This window comes from Cardiocondyla obscurior, linkage group LG17 (assembly GCF_019399895.1).
Source record: "Cardiocondyla obscurior isolate alpha-2009 linkage group LG17, Cobs3.1, whole genome shotgun sequence".
NCBI lineage: Eukaryota > Metazoa > Arthropoda > Insecta > Hymenoptera > Formicidae > Cardiocondyla > Cardiocondyla obscurior.
In genome coordinates this window covers 4304465-4326791 of record NC_091880.1, presented here as the reverse complement: position 1 = coordinate 4326791, position 22327 = coordinate 4304465, and the positions used below count along the sequence as shown (strand labels likewise).

General features: G+C 40.0%; 1 protein-coding gene across 5 annotated transcripts in view; it reads right to left on the bottom strand.

The window, feature by feature from the left end:
- The window catches only part of Mp (collagen XV/XVIII-type protein multiplexin), a 193641-nt gene extending 176226 nt beyond the window's left edge, over positions 1-17415 (bottom strand). For 4 of the 5 annotated variants that reach the window (XM_070668208.1, XM_070668209.1, XM_070668212.1 and 1 more), the window contains exon 1: positions 16181-17414. In XM_070668208.1, the coding sequence (XP_070524309.1) occupies positions 16181-16191 (11 nt within the window). In that variant the 5' untranslated portion in view covers positions 16192-17414. Of the gene's footprint in view, positions 1-16180 lie in introns of all 5 variants that reach the window. The other variant, XM_070668210.1, reaches the window with a different exon arrangement.
- Positions 17416-22327: the final 4912 nt, after the last annotated feature.

The following is a 22327-nucleotide window of genomic DNA, read 5'->3' as shown; positions in this document are numbered from 1 at the left end:
ATTTCCACCCGGGTAAATTTCTGGACGTATGAGAATTCTTTGAAATAAATTGTAGAAAATGCGCATTGCTTCTTACGTTGATGAACGTTGTCGTTAATTATTAAAAAAATCTCGCAGGCATTTTCTAACTGTTTCGTTATTTCAGCATCACTGTCGACTGTAAATTCGTAGCTAATACTAATTAAATAAGGCATGGTAAACGGAATGTTAAAAACGTTTGGAGGGAGGACCGTTAAGACAAAGGCGGAGGATGGTACTTTTCTACGGTATAAGACCTGGTGCTAGAAAAGCTACGTGATCCCGAGGAAGAAAGGCAATGAAATTAGCGCTAGAGCGATTCGAAATAACAGCGTTGCTTCCAAGTAGGAACAATAGGGATGCACTTGCTCCGATATAACCAGGTTACGCGATACGACGGATCAAGAGAAGTGGCCTTCGGTATTATACCAAGCTTTACTTTGACACCCTCGCCGTCCTTTTGTAAGGGATGGAGCACGTGATCACGACTTTGTTGCAATGAGTTGGTCTTGCGGAACACGATGGCAATTTTGTTTAATATAACTTTACCTATTTGCGCATCACCTTTAATTTAACGTAACGTAAACTTTCAGCGGTTGTATGTATTTAAAACTTTTATAAAATCTTAATTTAATTTCTATTAATATTTATACGTATAATATTCAGCGTATATAAATATAGTTTGCCATACATTCTTGCCAATACGTTTACTCTAATAGCTGAAATATCTTAAAGGCTAGCCAAGAAAAAATTAATATTCCCTTTGACGTCATAATTCGTAATATTTTCCAATCGTATCGCTACTCTGCTATTACGGCCTAAAATGACATGCGTTTATTCGATCATTTTTATATTCGATGCACCGCACCTTAACGTAGCTCGTAAATACATAAATCGTGACTCGCTCGTCTACGCACAATAAATCTCGGCTCGTCTCTCTCTCTCTCCTTCTTTCTGCATTATTTCTTGACTAGACTAAGGTCAGTAGAACACGAGGAACTCGGTAAGTGTGACGAGCATTTGCATTTTGGCTTGCACAACAACCGGCGCGCACGTGGGCGTAGTCAGTCCGTCGATCGTGAATCACGATCGAGAATTTCCAACTTGCGCAACAATCGCAACGAACGGCGAGGACGGCCGTGCCCGTCGATTTCGATTTCCATTTAACAAGGCCGTCGACCCCGCCTCCTCTCCCTTTCGCATTCAACAGGCATATGTTGACAAACGTTTAAATTATCGACGTAGCCGAAGTAATCGACAAACTCGCATTCTACATAATGTATGAACACGAAAGATCAAAGCTGTATCATTGATCGCTGTCACAATATTTAGAAGGGTTAATATGTACAATTAACGATCCTACAGAGAAACTTGCATAAAACGTTGTAAATTTTGACATTAATAATATTGTGTCACAATGGGATTAATTTCGCTTTTGACTAATTAAAGATAAAAATGAAATAGTTAGGAAATGGGATATCTTTTGCATAAAACATTAATTTACTCTCGCATACACACGCTTGCGATAAACGTAGAGCGGCCGATCAAGAACTGCCAAAAATTTCCGCATACTTTTACCGAGCAACTGACCTGGCATTGATCATTGTAGTTAAACCGTTCAGGAAAACGTGTCACGATTATCCCGAGATTTCGATCGCTTTTGGCACGGTCATTAAATATTTTTACAGCCTCATACAATTTTTATGAGAGCCCACTGCTTTTATAGAAGTTTAAAAGGTTACGCCAAGTTTGGTTGAAGTTTATGACGTTTTATAAGGTCTCGTGAATTTTCCGAGGTTTCGTAGAGGAAGTCAGGATTTTGCGGAGCGCAAAACTTTTCATAGTCCGTAAATATTGTATGTCTTCGCTAAGCTCTGTCTCGATAAATACCATGCATTAAGTATTGACGGGATCCCAAAAATAATTTTGCAAAAAGTGCGATATCTCAAATCGATGCACGTATTGGAAATTAATCGGCAAAATTATTTTATTACGCTATACTTCTTTTATGCCCTGAATACTCATTACGTATCAATTTTACGCAAGACTGGCCAGCACCATTGCTACCCGTGCGTAAAATTGGACCGTTAAAAAAAGTGTACCGAACACAATTTAGAATTCATTTTTAACAACGGATTTTATTATTTCTTTAAAACATGCTCAGTGAAATAGCTATCGAGTAATTCTTAATCATTATCTTTCTCGCCGTAGTCTAAATATTTTATGGCTTTGTTAAATACTAATATCAGTCTTTTTATGTTAAAAATAAAATATACATTATCTCATGCTTAAAATATTTTAAAAAAAATTAATAATTATTAATTTATATTTTCCATATGTAATTAGAATGTATAAAATATTACAGAGAATACATATTATGTGAAATTCATATTCGTAAAACGTACAGGTAATAAGAATTGAATTATTTTTTTTTTTTCAGAATTCTAAAATATTCAAAATATTAATATCGTAATTATCGCGAAATAATTAAGGCTAACATACTTAAGCGTTTCTCGAAACGTATTAAAAGCACAAATATTGTATTATATCATATTATATTTTATTATATTATAGTATACTATAATTATCGCCAAACGATTAAGATTGACGTAAGCGTTTCTGATTCTCGCAATTTCGTATTACATTGCACTTTATTTTCTTCGATAAGAGAGTATCAGTATTCGCGCGTGAGATCACTGAAAGTACCGCAAGAAGAAGGAACTCCTTATAGGAAAAAGTGGAATAAATCTCAATGCGGACGGAAAGTGGCCGTAAAAGAAAGAGCAGGAGAGAACCGCAGAGAGATACCGTCGAGATGATAATCGCGTTCGCTCGTTTGAATAATATATGATGTAATATATTTATAACCGCGTAAATTCTTCATTCTCTGCTATCTCGAGGTTCGGCAATTTTGAAAGAGACAGAGGGATTACGCCGCCAAGTTTTTATGACCCGCTCGAATGCATGAGATTTGCATTTTTAATTTGATGAAGCTTGTATACTGGTAAAATTAAATTACGATAATATAAATATGATACTAAATATAAACGTAAAGTTAAATTACACCTATATATAATCCGTACAAAATTAACTTTTCTTTTAAAAAATTAAGATCGACCCCAAGAAGCTTTTCAATGGGAATATTTCAAGGAATAGCGCGCGGATTAAAAAAAAACTAATTTATACACATTCGCGAACATTGGAACAATTTGAGCATCGCTTGTAAAAGCTATCACCGCTGCAGCACAAGTAAGCCTCTCTGTAACAACGAGACGATTCACGAAATGAGAATGTGGAGGCCCTATCGCCAACGATAATGACAACAAATGACGACACTCGATTAACCTAGTGGCCCAAGTGGTAAAATAAAATGGAATTAAAAGAACCGAGTTCTGTCCAATGGAAGCTACGGAACACGTGTACCGGGTGGCGGTGGAATAATTAAGCTAGACGACGACAACGACGTTGTCGTCAAGGAGCTCGTTAATGAAGCGATGTGCCGAGGACTCTCGTAAGCCGACGAAATTCTCGAAGGAAACTTGAAAAGAACAGATGATACCGGCGCGACGTATATGAAAGGGAGGAAGTACTGCTAACGAGTTAACCCACCCTTAGAACCGACTGTTTGCACGCGCGTGATGAGCAGATTAATTTATAAAGATAATCAAGTTTCTAAATTACTATTGAAAATTTGAACGTGGAATTTTTCCCTATAATCTATAATATATTTAATATTTTTATCTTATAGAATTGTATTATTCTTTCTTCAAATGTGCCGGATAAAGCTCATCAGCATTTAAACGCTCGGTATAGTAACATGAGATATGAGAATTTCTGTAAAAGTTGGATGCCATTCGGAAATATACGAGCTGTAAGAAGATGCGTACGGCAATCTTGAGAAATAATTTGAAAGCGCTCGAGAACGTTGCTCAGGAATTGACGGCATACTTTACGAAATATTCATAAAAAAGAAACACATCTCAATCTCGTTTATAACCCCAACTCTTTTGTTGCGTCAACATAATTTACGATGAAAAATTGCGCGGCGCAGAAAAGAAAGCGACGTGTACTAAAATCCGTGTCGATCATTAATTTTCTGAGAAACTGCCACGACGCGTGAATACCACACACAAACTTCATCCGGCGATATACATTTATGTTCTATCACCGCATACACCTCGTGTAGCGTGCATAGCGATAATGAATCTACAAAAAAGACTACGAGGCGCAAAAAATTAACTGCGAATTTAGAATGAATCTTTAAATTTATATATTGCGTTATTTTATAATTTTTTTCTTTTTTTTTTTGGGATGCGTCGCGTATAATAATTTTTAAAGAGTAATTTCGTGAATGCGCGCACATAAGCTTTACGTCGCTTGCATAGAAATGCCAAATAAAATAAAAGACGGTGCTTCTTTGATGTCGTGCACGCTAAAAATAAAGGAAGGTCTCGATAATAAGGTCTCGATAATAAATCTCGTCTTCGCGCTCGTATCACAGTCATTATAATCTCGGAGTTCTACGAATTTAGCTTCTTCTTAATTAAAATTACGTTGAAAGCGATTGAAGCAAAAGCATATACTTGATTATACATATAAACGCGTATATCAGTCAAATTTAAACACATTAATTTTTTAATTTCATAATAAAACTTACGGTTAAAAGATACTAAACTGAAAAAATATATGCTAAAGTAATATCGGTGATTTTTTTATTTTATATGAATTATAAAGGAAAATTAATAACAAAAATGTAATATATACATTTAACAATAATATTAAATTTTAATGAAAATAGAATCGTGTTAGAATATTAACCGAAAATATACTCTTATTCCTTCAATATTCAATTAGCCTTTGGGTATAGTACTTGTCGTTCTGCGAAACTAAAAGCGGAGTGCGTGTACTAATTGTACGATCTCTCTACCTGGTTTCTGAACAGAGAAATTAACCGTGTATATTGCCGCATAAATAGCTAGGACATGCTAAAATTATAATAGTTAATTTTTATTAACGAAATAATTATAATGCACTTCATTCCCTTTTAATTATAATAGAATACCGGCATCAAGATGTATTAGTAAATTTGTAACTTAATAACTATACATATATAATTTATGCATTCCTTCGCAAAGTAAAATATTTTGCACTGGTCAATTTCTATCGCATAATCGTTTCATTATATACGAAAACAAATTATATTTTCCGACAACGCGTTGATGTATAAAGTAGCACATAACACGCGGAACCGTAAAAAGCGAAAGATGACGCTGCAAGAGTAATTAGAGGCGCCTAGAAACTTCAAAGAAACAAGAAAGCGCATTTGCTTTGATCGCGATTTTGCAATCGCTTTGCAAGATCACGAAATCTTGCAAAATCTTACGGAGCAGTTGAATGATGTATAATAAAGAAATGAATGTATTCTCCCTCTTCTTTTCACGTTAAAGAATGAACAAGTCGAGGAGTAGACCTCGAGCGTATAACCCACTTCCGTCGAGAGTTCCTCCTGAAACATTCTATTTATTCGTTTCCCCAAACGTGATCTCGAATACGGTTAGCTTTGCTGATGACACTGGCATAGTCTTCATTACATTAACAACTATGACTCCTCTAAGTGAGTAGAATATAAAGGTAGCATTAACATGGGGTAGAAAAGCTGGAAACTGTTCTTCGCGACAATTGTAACGCTTGTAAGAATTTTAATTTAATCGCTGTACACGCCGATAAAAAGAAAAGGACGTTTGAATGCAATCAGAAAAATAATATCGCTGTTCCGATATTAATTCTTTGACGTCTTGAAATTTGACGACGTTGCTGCAATTCAACTTCGAACTCTCCGCGTCTTTTCGGCAACGCGTTACGATGAAAGTCTCGGGGAAAGTAATTAATTCGGGCAAAAGCGAGTTAAAGTGATGTCGTTGGTAAAGGGGCAGAAAGGAATACGAGGAAACGCTCGTATGTTTGCTCGAAGACGTGTATTTTCAAGCTTCGCTTCTTCCCCTCTTTCACTACGAGAAAGAACGAGGTAAACTGTTAATGCCGAATGAGTCTAGACTTAAAAAAGAAATTCTTTTCCGACACAAATGAAATATAAATTGTCGATGGACGTAACGACATGAAAGAGACGTTTAATAGAGATAGACTTCGAAATTATTACTGTTGCTATTCTTTTGCCGAATTAAGTATTGGTTTTTTTTTTTTTTTAAACAGAATTGGATAAAAAATTTTTATTATTTAAAAAAGAAATGCTTTATTAAATATTTTTTTATTAAATTTTTCTGAATATAACTAAAATTCTAACGATATTAATCTTGGGTAAAAATTATAGATTAAAGAAAAATTTTTAAGTATTCGACTCATGTACGAAATTGAGGTCAATATATTTTTAGACTGATTTATACGAAGATATGAGCTAATTTAACACTAGAACTCTCAGCTGTTGTGTCAAAAACTCCAGATAACAAGTTTAAGCAATAAAAATGTTTCAGATTTTTCGGACCGTCTAAAAATACAAATACGTTTAAATAACTTTTACGCAACTCCCTAATGCCTTGAAAAAACCAACGTTACTTTAAAAAGAAATTTTATTTATTATGCTACTAATATTTATAATAATTATAACGTGCGGCCGAATAAATGGCAGTGTCTTGGTGAACGAGCACGTGCGTCTCGAAACGAAACGTGCGTTTCAGTCAATAAACCAATAATATAACTTTATTACCACATCACCGACGCAATGCTGTGCTCGCGAAGGAATTGTGACGGGCACAAATTTACCGCGATTGCGGTCATGCGAGCTCGCAGGTGGCCCGTGAAGCCGTTTCACACTTTGCGAGACTTACGACAAATAATTTGTGAGAGACCAGCGGGATCGTTATAGTGGCAGTATATAATTTCCAGTCAATATTGTGTACTAGTCGTGATAAAAATTTAAACAGTCTGGAAAATTGATTTAATAAAAGTTATGAAGCATTTACAAATATGTGATGTAGAAGGCGTGAGAAATGGTTAAATGGTTACGAGGCAAAGAATTGTTTCAATTTAATTTTATAGCTGTTTAGTATAGATTGGCAAAACAGTATGATCAAAATGATACAATTTAAACAAGATTTTAAGTATCGCTTTACGAGTTTTTCGATCCCTCTCTAACGAATTGTACGCTGAATGGCAATGAAACGCTTTACAAATGAAATTGGCATCGCCAATTTGGCCAATGAAAACCTCGTTATTCTTGTCCAACGATCCTCGAAATTTTAGTGCTAATATTTTTGCATCGCTGCGAACAAGAACTTTGTTCGAGAGATCAGAAGCAGTTTAAAAAACTATGTAAAACTAATATCAAACATTATTTATATATAAATGTATATATTCAATTTAAAGAGAACCATCATTTATATTCTTCTTATTATACAGAGAAAAAAGTGCTCTCTTACATTAAAAAAAAAAATCTCTGTCATTAGTTTGCTGCTGTTTCGATTTTTTAATATCATTACATGCAATTTAATCGAATCAAAGCTTCATAATCCACAACTGCATAATCAATATCTGTCAAAATGAACGCAATTCTTGCATCTAACGATTACATTTAATTTTCCTTTTGATCGCCGTCGTTTCGAGCGATTTATCGGCGGCGGGAACCTTTCCGTCTCGTTGCCGCGAGCGACTTGAGGAAGGCGGGGAACATTATCTACGTGCGGTTCGCGGCCCGGTCCAGCAAGGGCAATAATTCAGCGACGATTGCAGAGACGCGGTCTCTTAAGCCGCCTGTGGCACGTCGCTATCTATAAACTGACGTTTAGGACCCGCGTGCCTCCGGCGATACCACGCCGCGCGAACGCGTCCCGCATGCCGTTTCACGAGGATGCGAATAAACGTGCTTTCGCACTCCGATCGAATTTCAGAAAATCGGCCTGCGCGTCTATAGCTTCTTATACTAATCCATCGTCATCCTCCTACGTACGTTAATCCAATTTTATAGAAAATATTCCGCCATAAAACAGTCCATCATCTGTTGCTTGTATCTCGAGCAGCGGAAACTCGACCTCGATCAAGTTTCTTATCGTTCTGATTAATTATATTAGTTTGGGAAAAGAATTGTTAGCTTTTAAGTCCAGCTCGATTTATAAGAATGCGATGACCCCATTTCAGATGATAATTAGAGCTCCAAAAGTGTACGGTCAATTTTTGAATGTTTTCATCCGTCTCGTCGCGAAAAATACAAAGAAGATTAAGAAACATTTAAAAAAATGAGATTTGATCAGACTCTTTCACGGGTTATTTTAGTTACCAGAGATATTGACGTAATTGTTAAATAATTGGCTTTGTTCGTCAGTTTAGGTTTATCATGTTAGAGTAGATTATCAAATTGAGACGGCCGACATCGATATATTGTGTGTTCGATTGACACGATGTTCGTATCGAGGAGCGTACACGGAATACCGCACATGTGGAACAGTGTCTTGCCATTATCGCATAAGCCTCCACGAGGAGGTTTGCTGTTATCGGGCGACCTTTCACCGATGGTGCTTGCTCTGGTGTGCGTAGGTGGCGAGTAATATGATAATTGAAGGGAGACGAGGCACTGATTAATACGCGTATAACAATGCTTCAACTAGTGAAACGCAAACTCGTTGATTTCAATCATTTCCCATCCCTTTCAGCCTTCACCGAAATTTCTCTTGCGCTATCTCTTTGAAATTCGATCTGATATTTAAATTTAAACGCGTCAATTTCTTATCAAGAGAAATAATATTTGATTATTCATAAAGAGTAATATTGTCTTAAAGCCGGTCACTTAAACTTTACGTTTTATGATAAAATCGTTTAAAAAAAAAAGTAAAAGAATAAAAAAAACTACGATGTATCATTTACCTTAACGTGTACTTTGAGTGTCTCAAAGATTTTACAATCACGTAAATGTTAATTCTGTAAATTTCTAACAGATATTTTTCTTTTATAATTTATTATTAATTAGATTTTTTTTGTGTAAAACGCCGATTCTAGACAAATTAAGTAGCGATCGGTGTTACGAAATACGTTACATCAATTGGGATGCTCGCCTCGGATTTTAGTTTCGGCGAACCCACAGAGAAACATGTCACAATGTGTGGTGGAAGGCTGCCAAGTAGCTAACTCGAAGTTCTCTCTGTATCCTCTGCCATATTCAAGTCCTCTAGAGAGAATACGTGAGGCAATCCCATTGCGGTGACGTAGCTAATACATACAAATTCTTTGCCTCTGGACCTCTCTAATTTCCAAACGTGAATCCAACGCTCAAATAAAAGTAGAACAGAAGCGCGAAACTAGCGGAGAGAATATCTCGTGTCGCCATTCTCTTATATCGTCTGTAATTGATGCGATAATACGATGATTGGAACAAAAAAATCGTTTAAAAGATAGGTTAATATTGTCAAAGCGATTAATTTCTGTATTACATAAAATTAGATTAATATAAAAGTTTTTACGCAAACGAGTAACGGTCCAAAGACTTACCTGATTACAGTGAAAATGGTAAAGATTTATTTGACAAATGCGAGATATAAATTTTGAGAACACCTTGGAACTCCAGCCAGCTCGCTCTTCCGTATCGAAATTCACGTCAAACTTCGCGCACCACAGTGGCCCACGATCGAGTACCGCGATAAACCAGATTTATGCTCCACTGAGACGATATGTCTTGCCCTATTGTCTCGACAATGAAACAAGTCACTCAAGGTAGTATTATCCCTCAAAGGATGACCATAAATTCGATCCTTATCCACATCACGGAAATCGTGGATCACGATGCATCGGCCAGTTACAGCGTATTCAGACAGTCGCATTAAGTTCAATTTACAAAGACACCTTTGCACGTCCCGTTTTCTTTTCCTTTTTTTTTCTTTCTTTCTTTACCTTCGCGCGCTCACGAGCGATGACCTTTTTACTATCGCGATCGTGAAATCAAGCGGCTTTTCATTTTACGGATTCCACCGTGGGATATTTATTCGTTAATATTCCGACAACGTGAATATTTTCTCGCGAATGTCAGTGCAATATTTAAAAACGCGCGGAAGCTCTCGCGATGTGTCTCACGTGCCACAAAGTTCTTGTAGCTTGTTTTCTAGAGAAAGCAGCGTGGCGTAAAACTTTCTTGTTAATGCCCGCCGCGTGTTAAACGAAACTTTCCACGTACGGCAATATTTTCCAATTAGACACGTATACAGTCCCATTATCTTGTTATCAGTATTGCTATAGGTAACTACTAGAGAAGAGAATCTTGCGGTGAAGTTCAGTGATCCCGCAATAATTACTTGTCTCCCTGTTAGCTTCGTATTACTTTTCTTCTACTTATTCGAGAAAACTCATTCTCAACAAAATCAGCTGCGCCTTTTTGATTCTAAGCAGCTCAGATAAGAATTCACGACGTTACACAAAGTTGTTAATAAAGCCGTTGATTATTTTTTTGCCGGGCAATAAAATTTAATTAGTTCGCCGTGACTAATTGGCAAACTATAACAAGAAATTTATGTTTAGTTTATACGTAAAGCTTGTCGTTGCAGAGATAATTTTATATTTAATATCATGCGGCTTTATAATGAAGTCGCAAATTATACTTTTAAGAAAACAAGCTATGAATTCACTCTTTGTTGCGTAAACTTTTAGCTTTCCGCGAAATACCTTAATAGTATTCCGCGACATTTTCCGCAGTTTAAAGAAGTTAAAAGTTGCGGTAAATAGATTATATGCTTGCACCCCAAAACCGCGCGGAGAATCACTCGTCTGCAAAACGTGGGAATTTACTCGTGACGGTGGCAATTTTACAAAGTAGTTGGGAGTAAATTCCCTTTCCGCGTTTCTCAATGAAGACACTTTTAAAGATTCATTTTCATTTCGGCATCGTCCTTCCGTTGGCGAGCTTTCACACGCGAAATTAAACTACGATAAATTCCCTTTAAAATGTGACGTCCGTTGCAAAGCGCAAGCAAACCGCAAATTCCGACCGCATTTTCAATCTCGTTGGCGTGCCTGAAACACAGCACCCCAAATAATGTCAGAAATAACAACTGTCACGGCACGCACCCGAAAATTCGATACGTTGCGCAGCTTGAATATGCCGTATCTCGCACGAAAATACCTGTAATTACGAACAATTTATTCTCGAAAACGCGCAAAACACGAACGAGTTTATTCTTTATTAGAAAACACGGTGCTCTCGAGTTCCTTCCATATTCTACATTTACATTGTAAAACATATAACAAATAAAACGCGCAGTTTTTTTTATTGTTAACAATTACATTTAAAAATGTACAACTAAAAATGTAGAACGCGAGTTATATTAAATTCAAAATTTTATCATATTTACGAAATATTTATAAAATATAATTTTACGTATTTTTCCTTAATTTCTATATATTTTTATAAAAACATTTATCAGATTTTAATAACGTGTCATTATTAAACAATAATTTATTACAGGCGTATTTCCTTTACCGCCAGTTTGCAATGTTGTAAATATTAATCTGTTCTGAACGACAAAAGTTTAACGTCATCTAACATTTATTCTGTTCAAAGACCGGGTGACTGTGTCATTATTCTTACTTCGATATGATTAATCATCGTATTTAAATAAAAACTAAACTCTCGAGAGCCAGAGTTATGGCAAGCAATAACAGTATTTTCTATAAATCCAGGGTGCATTCTTCTCGACCAGGGACACAATTCATTATCACACGAAGCAGTATTTTATTTTATTTTATTTTATTTTATTTTATTTTATTTTATTCATTATCTTTGCTCTAAATAGATATAATATTTTGATTTCGATGAAATGTATTAAATTATTAAGTGAAAAGAAGTAAAACTATATAGACGCTTGAAACAATGGCGAGTACGCTCCCGGGAGAGTGTCCTGAAAAACATCAGATCACGGAATTAACTTGCGCAAAAGTTTCTTGTCTGCTGCGAAATAGCAGGGTTTAATGAGAAGGAAGATTCCTTGGTGTCGCGCGAACAGCGAATTGTACGAGGGGCATTATTTTTCACAATTTATGGCGGAAGCAGCATGTACACACGCTCCAGAGTCAAGACCCGGTGCTCTCGCATCTGAATTGCTTAATCTAAACTCCTACGTAGAGAGCCTTGTGCACGGACGCAATTCCATTAGTAACAAATCTTTGCCGCGAGACTCGTTTCTCGGTATGGAAATCGGCGACGTTTCTTACGGCGCAGGATCAATCCTCCGCTTTGCGAACGATACTCGAATCGTTTTGTAACAGCCATTCTAGCGTGAATTTTCCATGTGAAAAATCCCAGATTATTTTTTTTTTTTCCCCTTAACATTTGGCGCAAGATCTTCGCGCAAACATCTTGTGCCGTCGAAAATTTCTAACAATAAATTTGCAAGACAGCCTCACAAATAATAATTAAGAAAAAAAAAACTTAATTCTCACGTCGAGATCTCAAATTGAAGTATTTAGTTATTTTATATGATATGTATATTATAATGTTAAAGATTATTAAAGTCGAACAAGATGAAGGTTTCCTCGTGGCGTTAACGTTCGCCGTAAAGTGGTTCTTCGCGTATCGACGTTACGACGAAGGCGACGTTTTCTACTGCTCAGCCAGACATACCCTCCCGTTGCCTTTTGACCTCGCATCACGTTTATTTCAACGCGCGTTTTGCACCCGACATTTATTTCGCCTCGCGTCTTTCTTCCTCGGCGTTGCGGATTTGCGTCGCCAAGGAAAAGTAATTTGTTGCTTATCACGTGAAACAGGGGGAGGGCGGTGAGCTCTCGCGGAGAGAAACGCGGCGGGACGAATACAATAGCCGTAGCAAATATTAATTTCTACTTTCGTGCTCGCGAGCGGATATCGCCGGCTTTCAAGGTAATTCCAATCTTGGATGACGAGAAATGACGTTATTTCCGTAGTACGGCAGACCTTGTCCCGTGATCCGTATTTCATCGGAAGCTATTCTCGTTAAGATGTGAATTCTGGGAAAGATTTATGAACGTCTGAAGAAGACGAGGCGAACTTCCCTTGCACAAAAATATAGATAATTTTTTCCTTTTTTTTTCCCTACCGCGTATGTACCATTTTTGTGCGCGTAATGTATAAATAAAATGTCAGTCATAATCACCGCGATAATCCATCGTCATTCTTTCGGTCGTTCGTCTTTCGAGTGATAGTGTAGGTGATTAGCGATAATAATTATTAAAAAGAAAGCAGAGCGGTGTAATATAAGTGTCAAGTAATTAAATGTGTTTTAACACTTCAGGATAATCCAGGATACCGCCACGGAAAGAAGGAAGGAAGGAAGGAAGGACGGACGGAAGGATAAAAAATAATCTAACCGGATGATATAAATGTAAGTAAACCGGCAATACGCCGTCGAATTAACTATTATGTCCGGTATGTATGTATGTAATGACGCGTGCGAGTGATTTTTTTCTAGTACTGATAAACTTTCGACACTTGACGACGGAAATGAAATGAGAACGTTACGTTCGCGGTATTAATTAATAATTTGCAGATAACCGCGGAGCATTTCCGTTTGATAAGAGAATACATTATTCGAACATTCGATCTTCGGGAAAACTTTTAATGTGCAGTTTACTCGAGCTTGCAGCCCGATACCTTTAACATACATATATGTATTAACAATCGCCCACATTAACACGATAATTCCGCGATAATTAATTAATTAGGCGTATTGTTTCACGTACGTTTGCACGTGTTCCATTAAAGGCTATTAAAATGTAATCAACGATCGAGGTGAGCGAAACACAGTTCGCACAGCTTATGCGAACGCGCGATTGTTCCGTTTTATCATATGATTTCTTCGCGACAACTTTGCAATTTTTTCTATGGGATCTCTGGAACCGCGGCGGCAATGCGGACAAAGTTTCCGCGTACAATTTCGATGTTGAATAACAACGGAATTGAGCAACACGAAATTCCACGTGCCGTTTACTGAACGCGCGTCCCATGTGTGCATCGCCAGCGCGACGGCCTGTTTTATGTGTAAACGCACACTATCACGGCGCGGTCGCTCGTAAATGCACTCCGCGCGGATTAACGCACATGGCAGTGACTGTCTTTTGTCCCTTTTTTTTACTTTTTTCCACTCGTCGAAGAACAGTTAGACCGCGCGCGTCGCAAAAGAACGTCTCGTTGAATTTATACCGGTTGTCCGCAGACCGCCGAAGCCTGCGGGATCATCTAGCTTTCCGCGCAAAACCAGCATCGACCTACGCGCTTAAGGGTGCCCAAATACTTTGTCGTTAGTCGGAAACTGCGGCGTTCACGTTAAATCGAGCTCTGAGAGAAACGAAATTTACGCCACGACGATTTTTCGGATGCTCCTTCGTATTTGAAGATTCCGCGGGTCGAAATAGCCCGCGCGACGCTGCCCGGCGAAATTGTAAAATTAATACAAGCTCGTTATTACACCGTCGAAATTACATAATTACGCGGCGCGTTTTCCAACCGCAGGCGCAGGTGCCACGCAGTTATGAGATGTGCGATCCTATTAAAACTTTAAATTACGTTGCGTATGCCGAAAAGGCGGATTTCTATCGCGCTTGCGTTCTTGGCAAAACGTGCGATGTCTCGCGAAATGTTTGCGGCGCTTCCACCGTCGTCGTGCAGCCGGACACGTTCAGAAATTTACCGCCGTTGAATGAGAAGCCCGGGCCACTCGGCTCGCGCACCGAAATTTTACGGGTGACAATGACGACGTCGAGCGGTTTGCCGTGCCGAGGGTATCTGTCGTTGGCGCAGCTGAATTCGTCGCGATCGTAAATAATGGTCGTACGCGGTGTACACGTGTCGAGGGCGACGTGCGGGCGTCGCGTTCTATGCGTATCAAGAGCCCGTGAAAATACCCACACTTAATTATTACACGCGAATGACTTTTCCGACAGCACGAAGGCGCGTCTCGCGTCTCATTTCCGTGCGATCTTAAGCGGATTTACGCGTTCTCGCGGAATGCGGCACGGAAATATTTTATTAAAGTTACCTCTCGCGCGCGGTGAATCAGTAAATCATATCAATTTTTTTTTCTTTTTTTTTTTTAATTTTTGCAGAGTACCGTTTTGAGATTGGATTTTTTAATATACATTCAAACTTAAAAAGAGATTGAAACGGTATGAGAGTGGGCGCATCAGCTGCGCGCTTGTGATGCGTGATTATTTTATAAATAATTATATGATACATTTAAGTAAGCAGAGTGGAGTAACAATGTGAGCGTGTAAATTTTTGCGAGGGGGGAGGGGGGCAGGAGGGTGGTTTAGCCACGGTACCCAGGGAATAAATTCGGTTCTCGCGGCACTCTCGCTACGGGAGTAATAAATCGTCGAATTAAGGATTATACGTTGAATGTAACAGGTTCTACGCAACGATCTCTGTGCATCTCTATGCCGCTGCGGCACGGTGAAAGAGGATTTGCTCATCTCTCTCGCAGTGTGTCTCGTGCATGCTCGCGATCGGGAGCGGATTTGAAGCGTGCGACACTTCCCCGCACACTTGTCGCACGCGCGAGTACACTGCGAGCGCAGGTGTACAGCGAGCGGATTACAGGGCAATAAAAGCGCAGTAAAGTCCGCTCTAGCTACGTTCATAGATATATGACGAATGCGGCATTGTCTTCGAAACGCGAACGCGAACTTGACGGTAAAAAAGAAATCAATTCGAGAGGAAATCGCGATAATTCACCATTTAAGCGAGCAACGATGCGAGTAATTACTTATTAAGCGAAACAGAAAATTGGAGACATACGAAAGTTAATATGAGAAAAATTTATCAACCACCCGTCTCTTGTAATATTCTCGTCTCTTTCACTTTGTCTCAAATATTTTTAGACCCATGATTACGTGAATATTTGCTTATTTTACTACCGAATTGAAGTTCTTCCGCGTGAAATAGAAATTTTACGCGGCGTTGATCAACCCTTTCAGTGCCGGTAAGAGTTCCCTCGAGTCACGAAGCGTCAAAAGGCTTGAAACTGAAGATCACTAAAGTGACGTTTCCACTTCTCGGCCGAGAGCAGCCTACCTGTGGCTCTCGATCGTCCCTTCGTTTACCCTTTAATTTACCACCCGTCAATTATCACCCCCAACCGAGCAGGTACTTTGCGTGAAACCGGCCCGTTCGTGTGTATGCTTTTTTTTTTTTACTTACCTAGGCGGCATATTGAGTCATTCCATCGACGTTACAGTTCACACGACTACCAGCAAGTCCTTTCTCGTTCTCGGGAGTCGATGAAACGGGACGACAACCTCGCAGATCGGCGATCGCGGAGTACAGTCAAACGTATTTCTCTTGTCTCTTTCACACTCGCCGCGGGTTGAGTTATTAAATTTTAATTTTTTTTGCTAAGTAATTCGGCGATACGTAGGAACCGCGGGTTCTCGACCCCGGGCAAAATGACGTGATCGACGGTGGCGCCAATTTCCAAGGTCGGGTTTGCAAGGTCACAGTCCTCCGTACCGAGCCGGCCGGCGCGATCGGAAGTGGCGATCGCGTCGAATTCGCGCGCGTGCCCGTATCGAGCGCGAGTCCCGCTGCGCGTGCTTACCGTCCACCCTCCTGTCGTCCTGCGCCTCCCGTCGTCTATCTCTCTCTCTCTCCTACTTTCTCTCCCGGGCGAGATCCTTATCACACGCGCAACGATGCCCCCACAGATCCGCACCACGGTCCACCACTCACTGACAAGGGTCCCTTCGTGACACTTGCTACTTCCTTCTTGATTTTTCTCCCTCTCCTGCTGCGGAGGCTGCTCTTCTCCTCTACCGCCACCGCTGCCTTCCTCAACGTCGTCGTCGTCGTCGTCGTTGTTACGCCACCGTATGCCGCTTACGACGCACGTCACGATGCTCGGTCACTAAGTCACCGCTCGGAGAACGTAGCGGCGTGACACCGGATTACGTCGCTGATTTCATCGGAGACGACGAGCTGACGCGCGCGTTTCCGTCTCGCGGCGATCACGTTCACGGCTCACCCGCGCGCTGCGATTACGTCTCGAGCTGGCGCCGGCTGTCCCGGATCATCGATGTCGTCACGTGGCGCGGGAGGAAGCTGTCGGGAACCGATGACAGCCGGGGTGTCACGTGGCGGTGACGCCGGTACCGCGTCGGCGATCGCGGTCGATCGCGAACTCCGGTGCCGGTGCGCGTTTCGTTACGGATGACCGATCGGCCTTTTCTCCCGTTCTCTCCCGTTCGCCAGCGGTTTCTCTCGTGGCGGTCCTTTCTTCTCTCTCGAAGGGGAGGGCGTGTCGATACTCAGTGATGGAGAACAATGACCTCTGACTCCGCGAGTGATACCTGCTCTCGGGCTCGGCGATTATCGACCACGACACTTGTCGCCGGTATTTTGTTGCGCACCGAGAACCGTTCAGAAGTCTCCTCTCACAGCTCGAATCTGAAAAAAAAGCGTTATCCGTTACCAGCTTATCTCCCGCGCCAAATTCTCTCGCAGTCCGTTCCGCAGAAAACGTCGACGATTATCTTTCTCTTTAATTTTTTTTTTTTTTTAATTATCGCGTATTTTCTTCGTATTACACTCTTTCTTACCAAGCGTTATCTCCTGGGACTCCCGGAGCAGTCGCGCGATGAATTGCGAAACTCCGCGCGGCGGGAAGCGCGAGAGGGACCACGAGTGAGCACCGGTGCGAACGATCGCACCGACACGGCGAAACAAGCCGGAACCGGTGGCGGCTGATTCAAATTCGCTCCCCACGTGGCGGCGACGGCGTCGTCCCCGAGACTGCCGCCGGTACGACGCCCGGCGCCGGTCAGTGCGTCGCCATCTCACGGCCCAGCACCCAACCGGCTTTACCGCCGTGAATCCTCTTGAAAAACGTCGCCGTCAGCGTCGAAACTTGATGCAACCAGTCCTTGGAATAAGTACATAGCCATCCGTATTCCACATGCGCGCGTGTAGGCGGGCGCAATTCAAGATTGTCTTACTCCCATATTCGCGACGAGTGCTTATTTCACGCTAGGGCCAGGAACTGGCTACTCCGCGATGCACGAATGCAAATTTTAGAGATAGCTGTATTTCGAAGCGACCGAGAATAAGCGAACGGCGTATAATGCCCCGGGTCGAGAAATATGCACTTTAATACCAGAACCGGGATGCCGCATGATGATTTCGTAAGGTCAATGTTTGCTTGGTGAAAATAACGAGGGGAAAAATTACGAGAGGTTACGTAGCAGATATAGAAATTTTCGCAAGGCAAACTTCGCGAACGCGCAAGTAAAGAAGTGGATTGCAATATCTCGCTTTTTAATTATATCCGAGTAGTTCTCTGTTAAGCTAATTGCCGCGATATTAAGAGTTTTACTTTTTCTTCAAACCATGCGCGAGTAATAGGTTTTTTTTTTTTTTTTTTATTTTCAACGAGTGCGCATTGTGGCACGATATGTCGGCACAATAAAATACCGCAATAAATATATAAGATAAAATGCAGGATGTCCGAGCGTATTAATCATATCTATGAACTTTGACGATGAGGTAGGTACATATGTCAACGTTAGCGCGCTGATACTGCCCGCATCAATTTGGAGGATGTACCATCTGATCCACTGCAGTGTCAAGGATTTATCATCCAAATTACATTTGCGTGGTCTGTAATACGATCTAAGATCCGGGTCATGATCATAAAGCAGATCTTAATGTGAATCACTTTTGCAGATGTATCCTACCTTCTCTAAATTGATATCGCATTATGCATACGGATTATAATGGAAATTATAGTATTGAATTTAATAGAATATTACTAAATAGAAATTCCTAAATAGAAATTACTAAAATTATCAGACCATAATTTCCGCTGTTAATAAAAAAAAATAATGATAATAAAAATTAAACGCGTTAAATGTACAATTTTTGGGTACTTGAAAAACAATTTTAAATGCCAGTAATAATTAAACAATTGCTTTTTTTTATGACTGACTAATGTGTAATTTATCTAGTTAACATGACGTTCTAATTGTCGTTGCCTTCGATTTATTCGCTCGTAAAGTAACAATTTTAATCGTTAAATTTCTTGGCGGATGTCGATAGAAGACGCAGATGTGCGCCTAAAGCGATATCTATTGCATTTATGTCGGCAATCAAGTATACATCTTTATAGTACAGTATTTTTACATGATAATCACAAACCTATAACGGGACGTGCCTTTGCTCAGCTGACCCTCGCCATTCATCCGACCCGTTCATTCATTCTTACATCCGCACAATGAACCGTGACATTTACGCCGCTGCAACACGGTTCACGACCTCTTTCGCCCATGTAGTCTGTGATGTAACGAGATGGCTATTTTAGGATTATCTACCGAGCGTTTCATAATTATTTGCCTAAACATTCACGAGAATCTACTTCTCACCTTCTTTTATATCTTTTATTAGTTTTAATATTTAAAAAATTACATCCAACGTTAGCCTGTTTTTAATATATATATAAATTTCTTTAGGAAATTTTTCTTTACATGCTTCAACATTTAAAACAGATATTGCACTGATTAAGAAAGAAAATATTCCATTTTAATATTGAAAAAGTTAAACGATAGTCCTAGCACTTAAATATGTCTACATAAAAAAAAAATTAGTTACAAAATAGGCCTAACAATCGGTAAATGGAAGATTTTGTAATGTTTCGTACACGGGCTCTTACAAAATATCTTAGAACGCGCGACAAACGTGCATCCTTTTTGCGTTTCAGGATAGGCCTCTTAGCGTTCAAGAGCTTTGCACACGTCTATCTATCAATTTGTGCCGTGAAGAAAGACGCGCAGCTGCTTGAGATTCGATTGCCGGAGATTATTATGATAATCGTCACGGAAAAAAGGACGAAAGTGACTAAGTGAATGTCTCGTGTACAACGCGCGAACGCATTAACGCATGTTAATATTCGGATTTTTTTTTTTCTTTATCTCGTTGCTCCATCTGCACGCCCGGTAGAAAGTGCTTCCTCCCGCATCTACGGCGTTCTTGCGCCGACGTGCCTTGCCAGTTAACGCGATAACAAAATGATCAGACGTAAATCACCGTTTAATCGGGCGGACTAAAACCAGTTTTTCTTCAAAAGATGTTTCTGACGTTGATACTTTAAAAGGAGACCGACGCGCCGATACCTAGTCCTGCTATCTTATATCCTGTCGCCATGTAATTAAGATTGATTAATATGATAGAAACTTACATACAAAAGCCACAACTTAAAACCTGAAGGTGTTCCAGATAACAGGAGAATAGCGCATAATTTTATATAACGGTAGAAATTTCGAAAAGATTATTTCCGGCATTTGTTATATTTTTCTTTTTGAAAATTAGATTCCTATTTTCGTTTATCGATGCTAATATGAAAAATACATTGCGTGGCCAACACAGAAGAGTCGGTTGCCTAGGAATCAACGGTAACGTAATCGAAGCACAATAAAAGCCAGATGTCGATAGCCATTTAAGGATTCTATATAGCGGCTCGGAGTATCTCCAGCGATATTCCCAGCGATCGCCCATTCGCGCAATTCCCGAAAAACCAATCGCCCGTCCATATAGCGAGCACGGGAAATTAATTCGGCGCCTGATCCACGCGCGTTATTTTGCACGGGCTAGCCCGTTATTGGCGGGATGGTATTCGCAGGCTCGTTTTAACACCGGACATGCAGAGTAATTTCGCGATCGGCGCCCTGCATAAATTTTAGCTAGAACATTTAAGAGCGGCGAGCGAGAGACGCGACGTAGCACACGGTCACCTTTGTAGCGAGAAAAACCTCGCAGTGACTTGAGCATTAAAAGGATATACCGCGTCGACACCTGTTAATTGAAATTGTAAAGCAGCCAAGTCGTTCTCACATTTACGTCCGTCCGCGGCAATTTAGCGGGAGATTTCTGCGAGAGAAACGTCACAACGTTTGCCAGTCGCGGGGTGGCGACCATGAGTAACGACATAGGACAAAGTGTCGCGCGCAGGTGCGCGCCAAGAATCTCTGAAAATGCGGGAAAGGTAGCGGGTGCGAGGGTGAGAGGCCCGGCGGGAGGTCGGAGCAATTTGTTTGGATCCGAGATGCAGGTGAGATTAACTCCTCGCCGGCGTGTCGGGAAATTATTACGCTGTCACTTTAAACTGCGTCGATCGAGCGAGTGTCGCGCGACGACATTCTTATAAACGCGAGGAAGTGCAGTTCCTTTGGAAATTGATTAAAAATCTGCAACGAGTTCGACGCTCGGTATTAGCCTAGACTTAGCGTGGCGATTGACGAAACGTTAATCAATGACGATATGTAGTTCAAGTATAAAATTGTGGATCAAGCATTTTAGTTTTTACACAATCAACACGTAATCTGGACTCGATAAACGTCTAGCAATAAATTCTTATGATATCGCGTCGTGCAACCCGTTCCCGTTGCAGCTCGCAGAAAAATAAAATCTTGGCGCACGTATTACTTCGCCGCTGGTAGAAAGCACCGATAAAACATCGCTTGGCTGCATTTAAGAGTGAAAAAAAAAAAAAAATAAAAGGAAGAAGTTATTTGATTACACGAACGGTTACTCCCATTAGTAGACTCAGCCGCGAATGGTCCGAAGTCCATTTATTAGTTGAGCGGACAAGATCGTTACAGGGGTAAACTTTTGCAAGGAAGAAGTTTCCAACCGAACAACGCACGCTCGTTCGACCGTTTGGAGAGATTTGCACTTAGGCAACTTATTAACCCGGTTTAATCGTGCCCCGTCGAGTCAAACTCTCTGATTGGTGCTGGATGACGTCGGCGTGCTGTTTAATCCTTGCACGAAGTCACGAACTAATTTCGCGAACTACATTTACAACGTCGTCGCTCAGTACGCTCGAGATCAGGACGGATTAAAGAACTCGGCAGTAGATCTCGCCTACGTGAAGATCGATTATGCGAGCCTTAAGTATTTTCGTGAAAATGAAAATAGAATTTGAGCGGAACCGAGTTGATTTTTGCTGATTTCTTTTGCACCCGTCGTGACGCTCTCAAATCTCGCACACGTCTTGCAATATATATCTATTATTAAATATATATTATCATTACAACTTAATACGATAATGATAACAGGATTATATGTTATGGTTTAGGATTACATCTGATTTAAACAGTAAATGATATCATAGAATATTCTATATATCATGACTAATAATTACGCTAATTACGTGTGTGTAATAATAATATTAATTATTATTTTATTGAAGATATGAATTAATTTATATTGATAAATTATTTAACTTTTTATTCGGTTTTACTTTTTCAACATCAAAAATAACGCTGTTTTTGCAAAGAATTATGTATATTTCATTTCTCT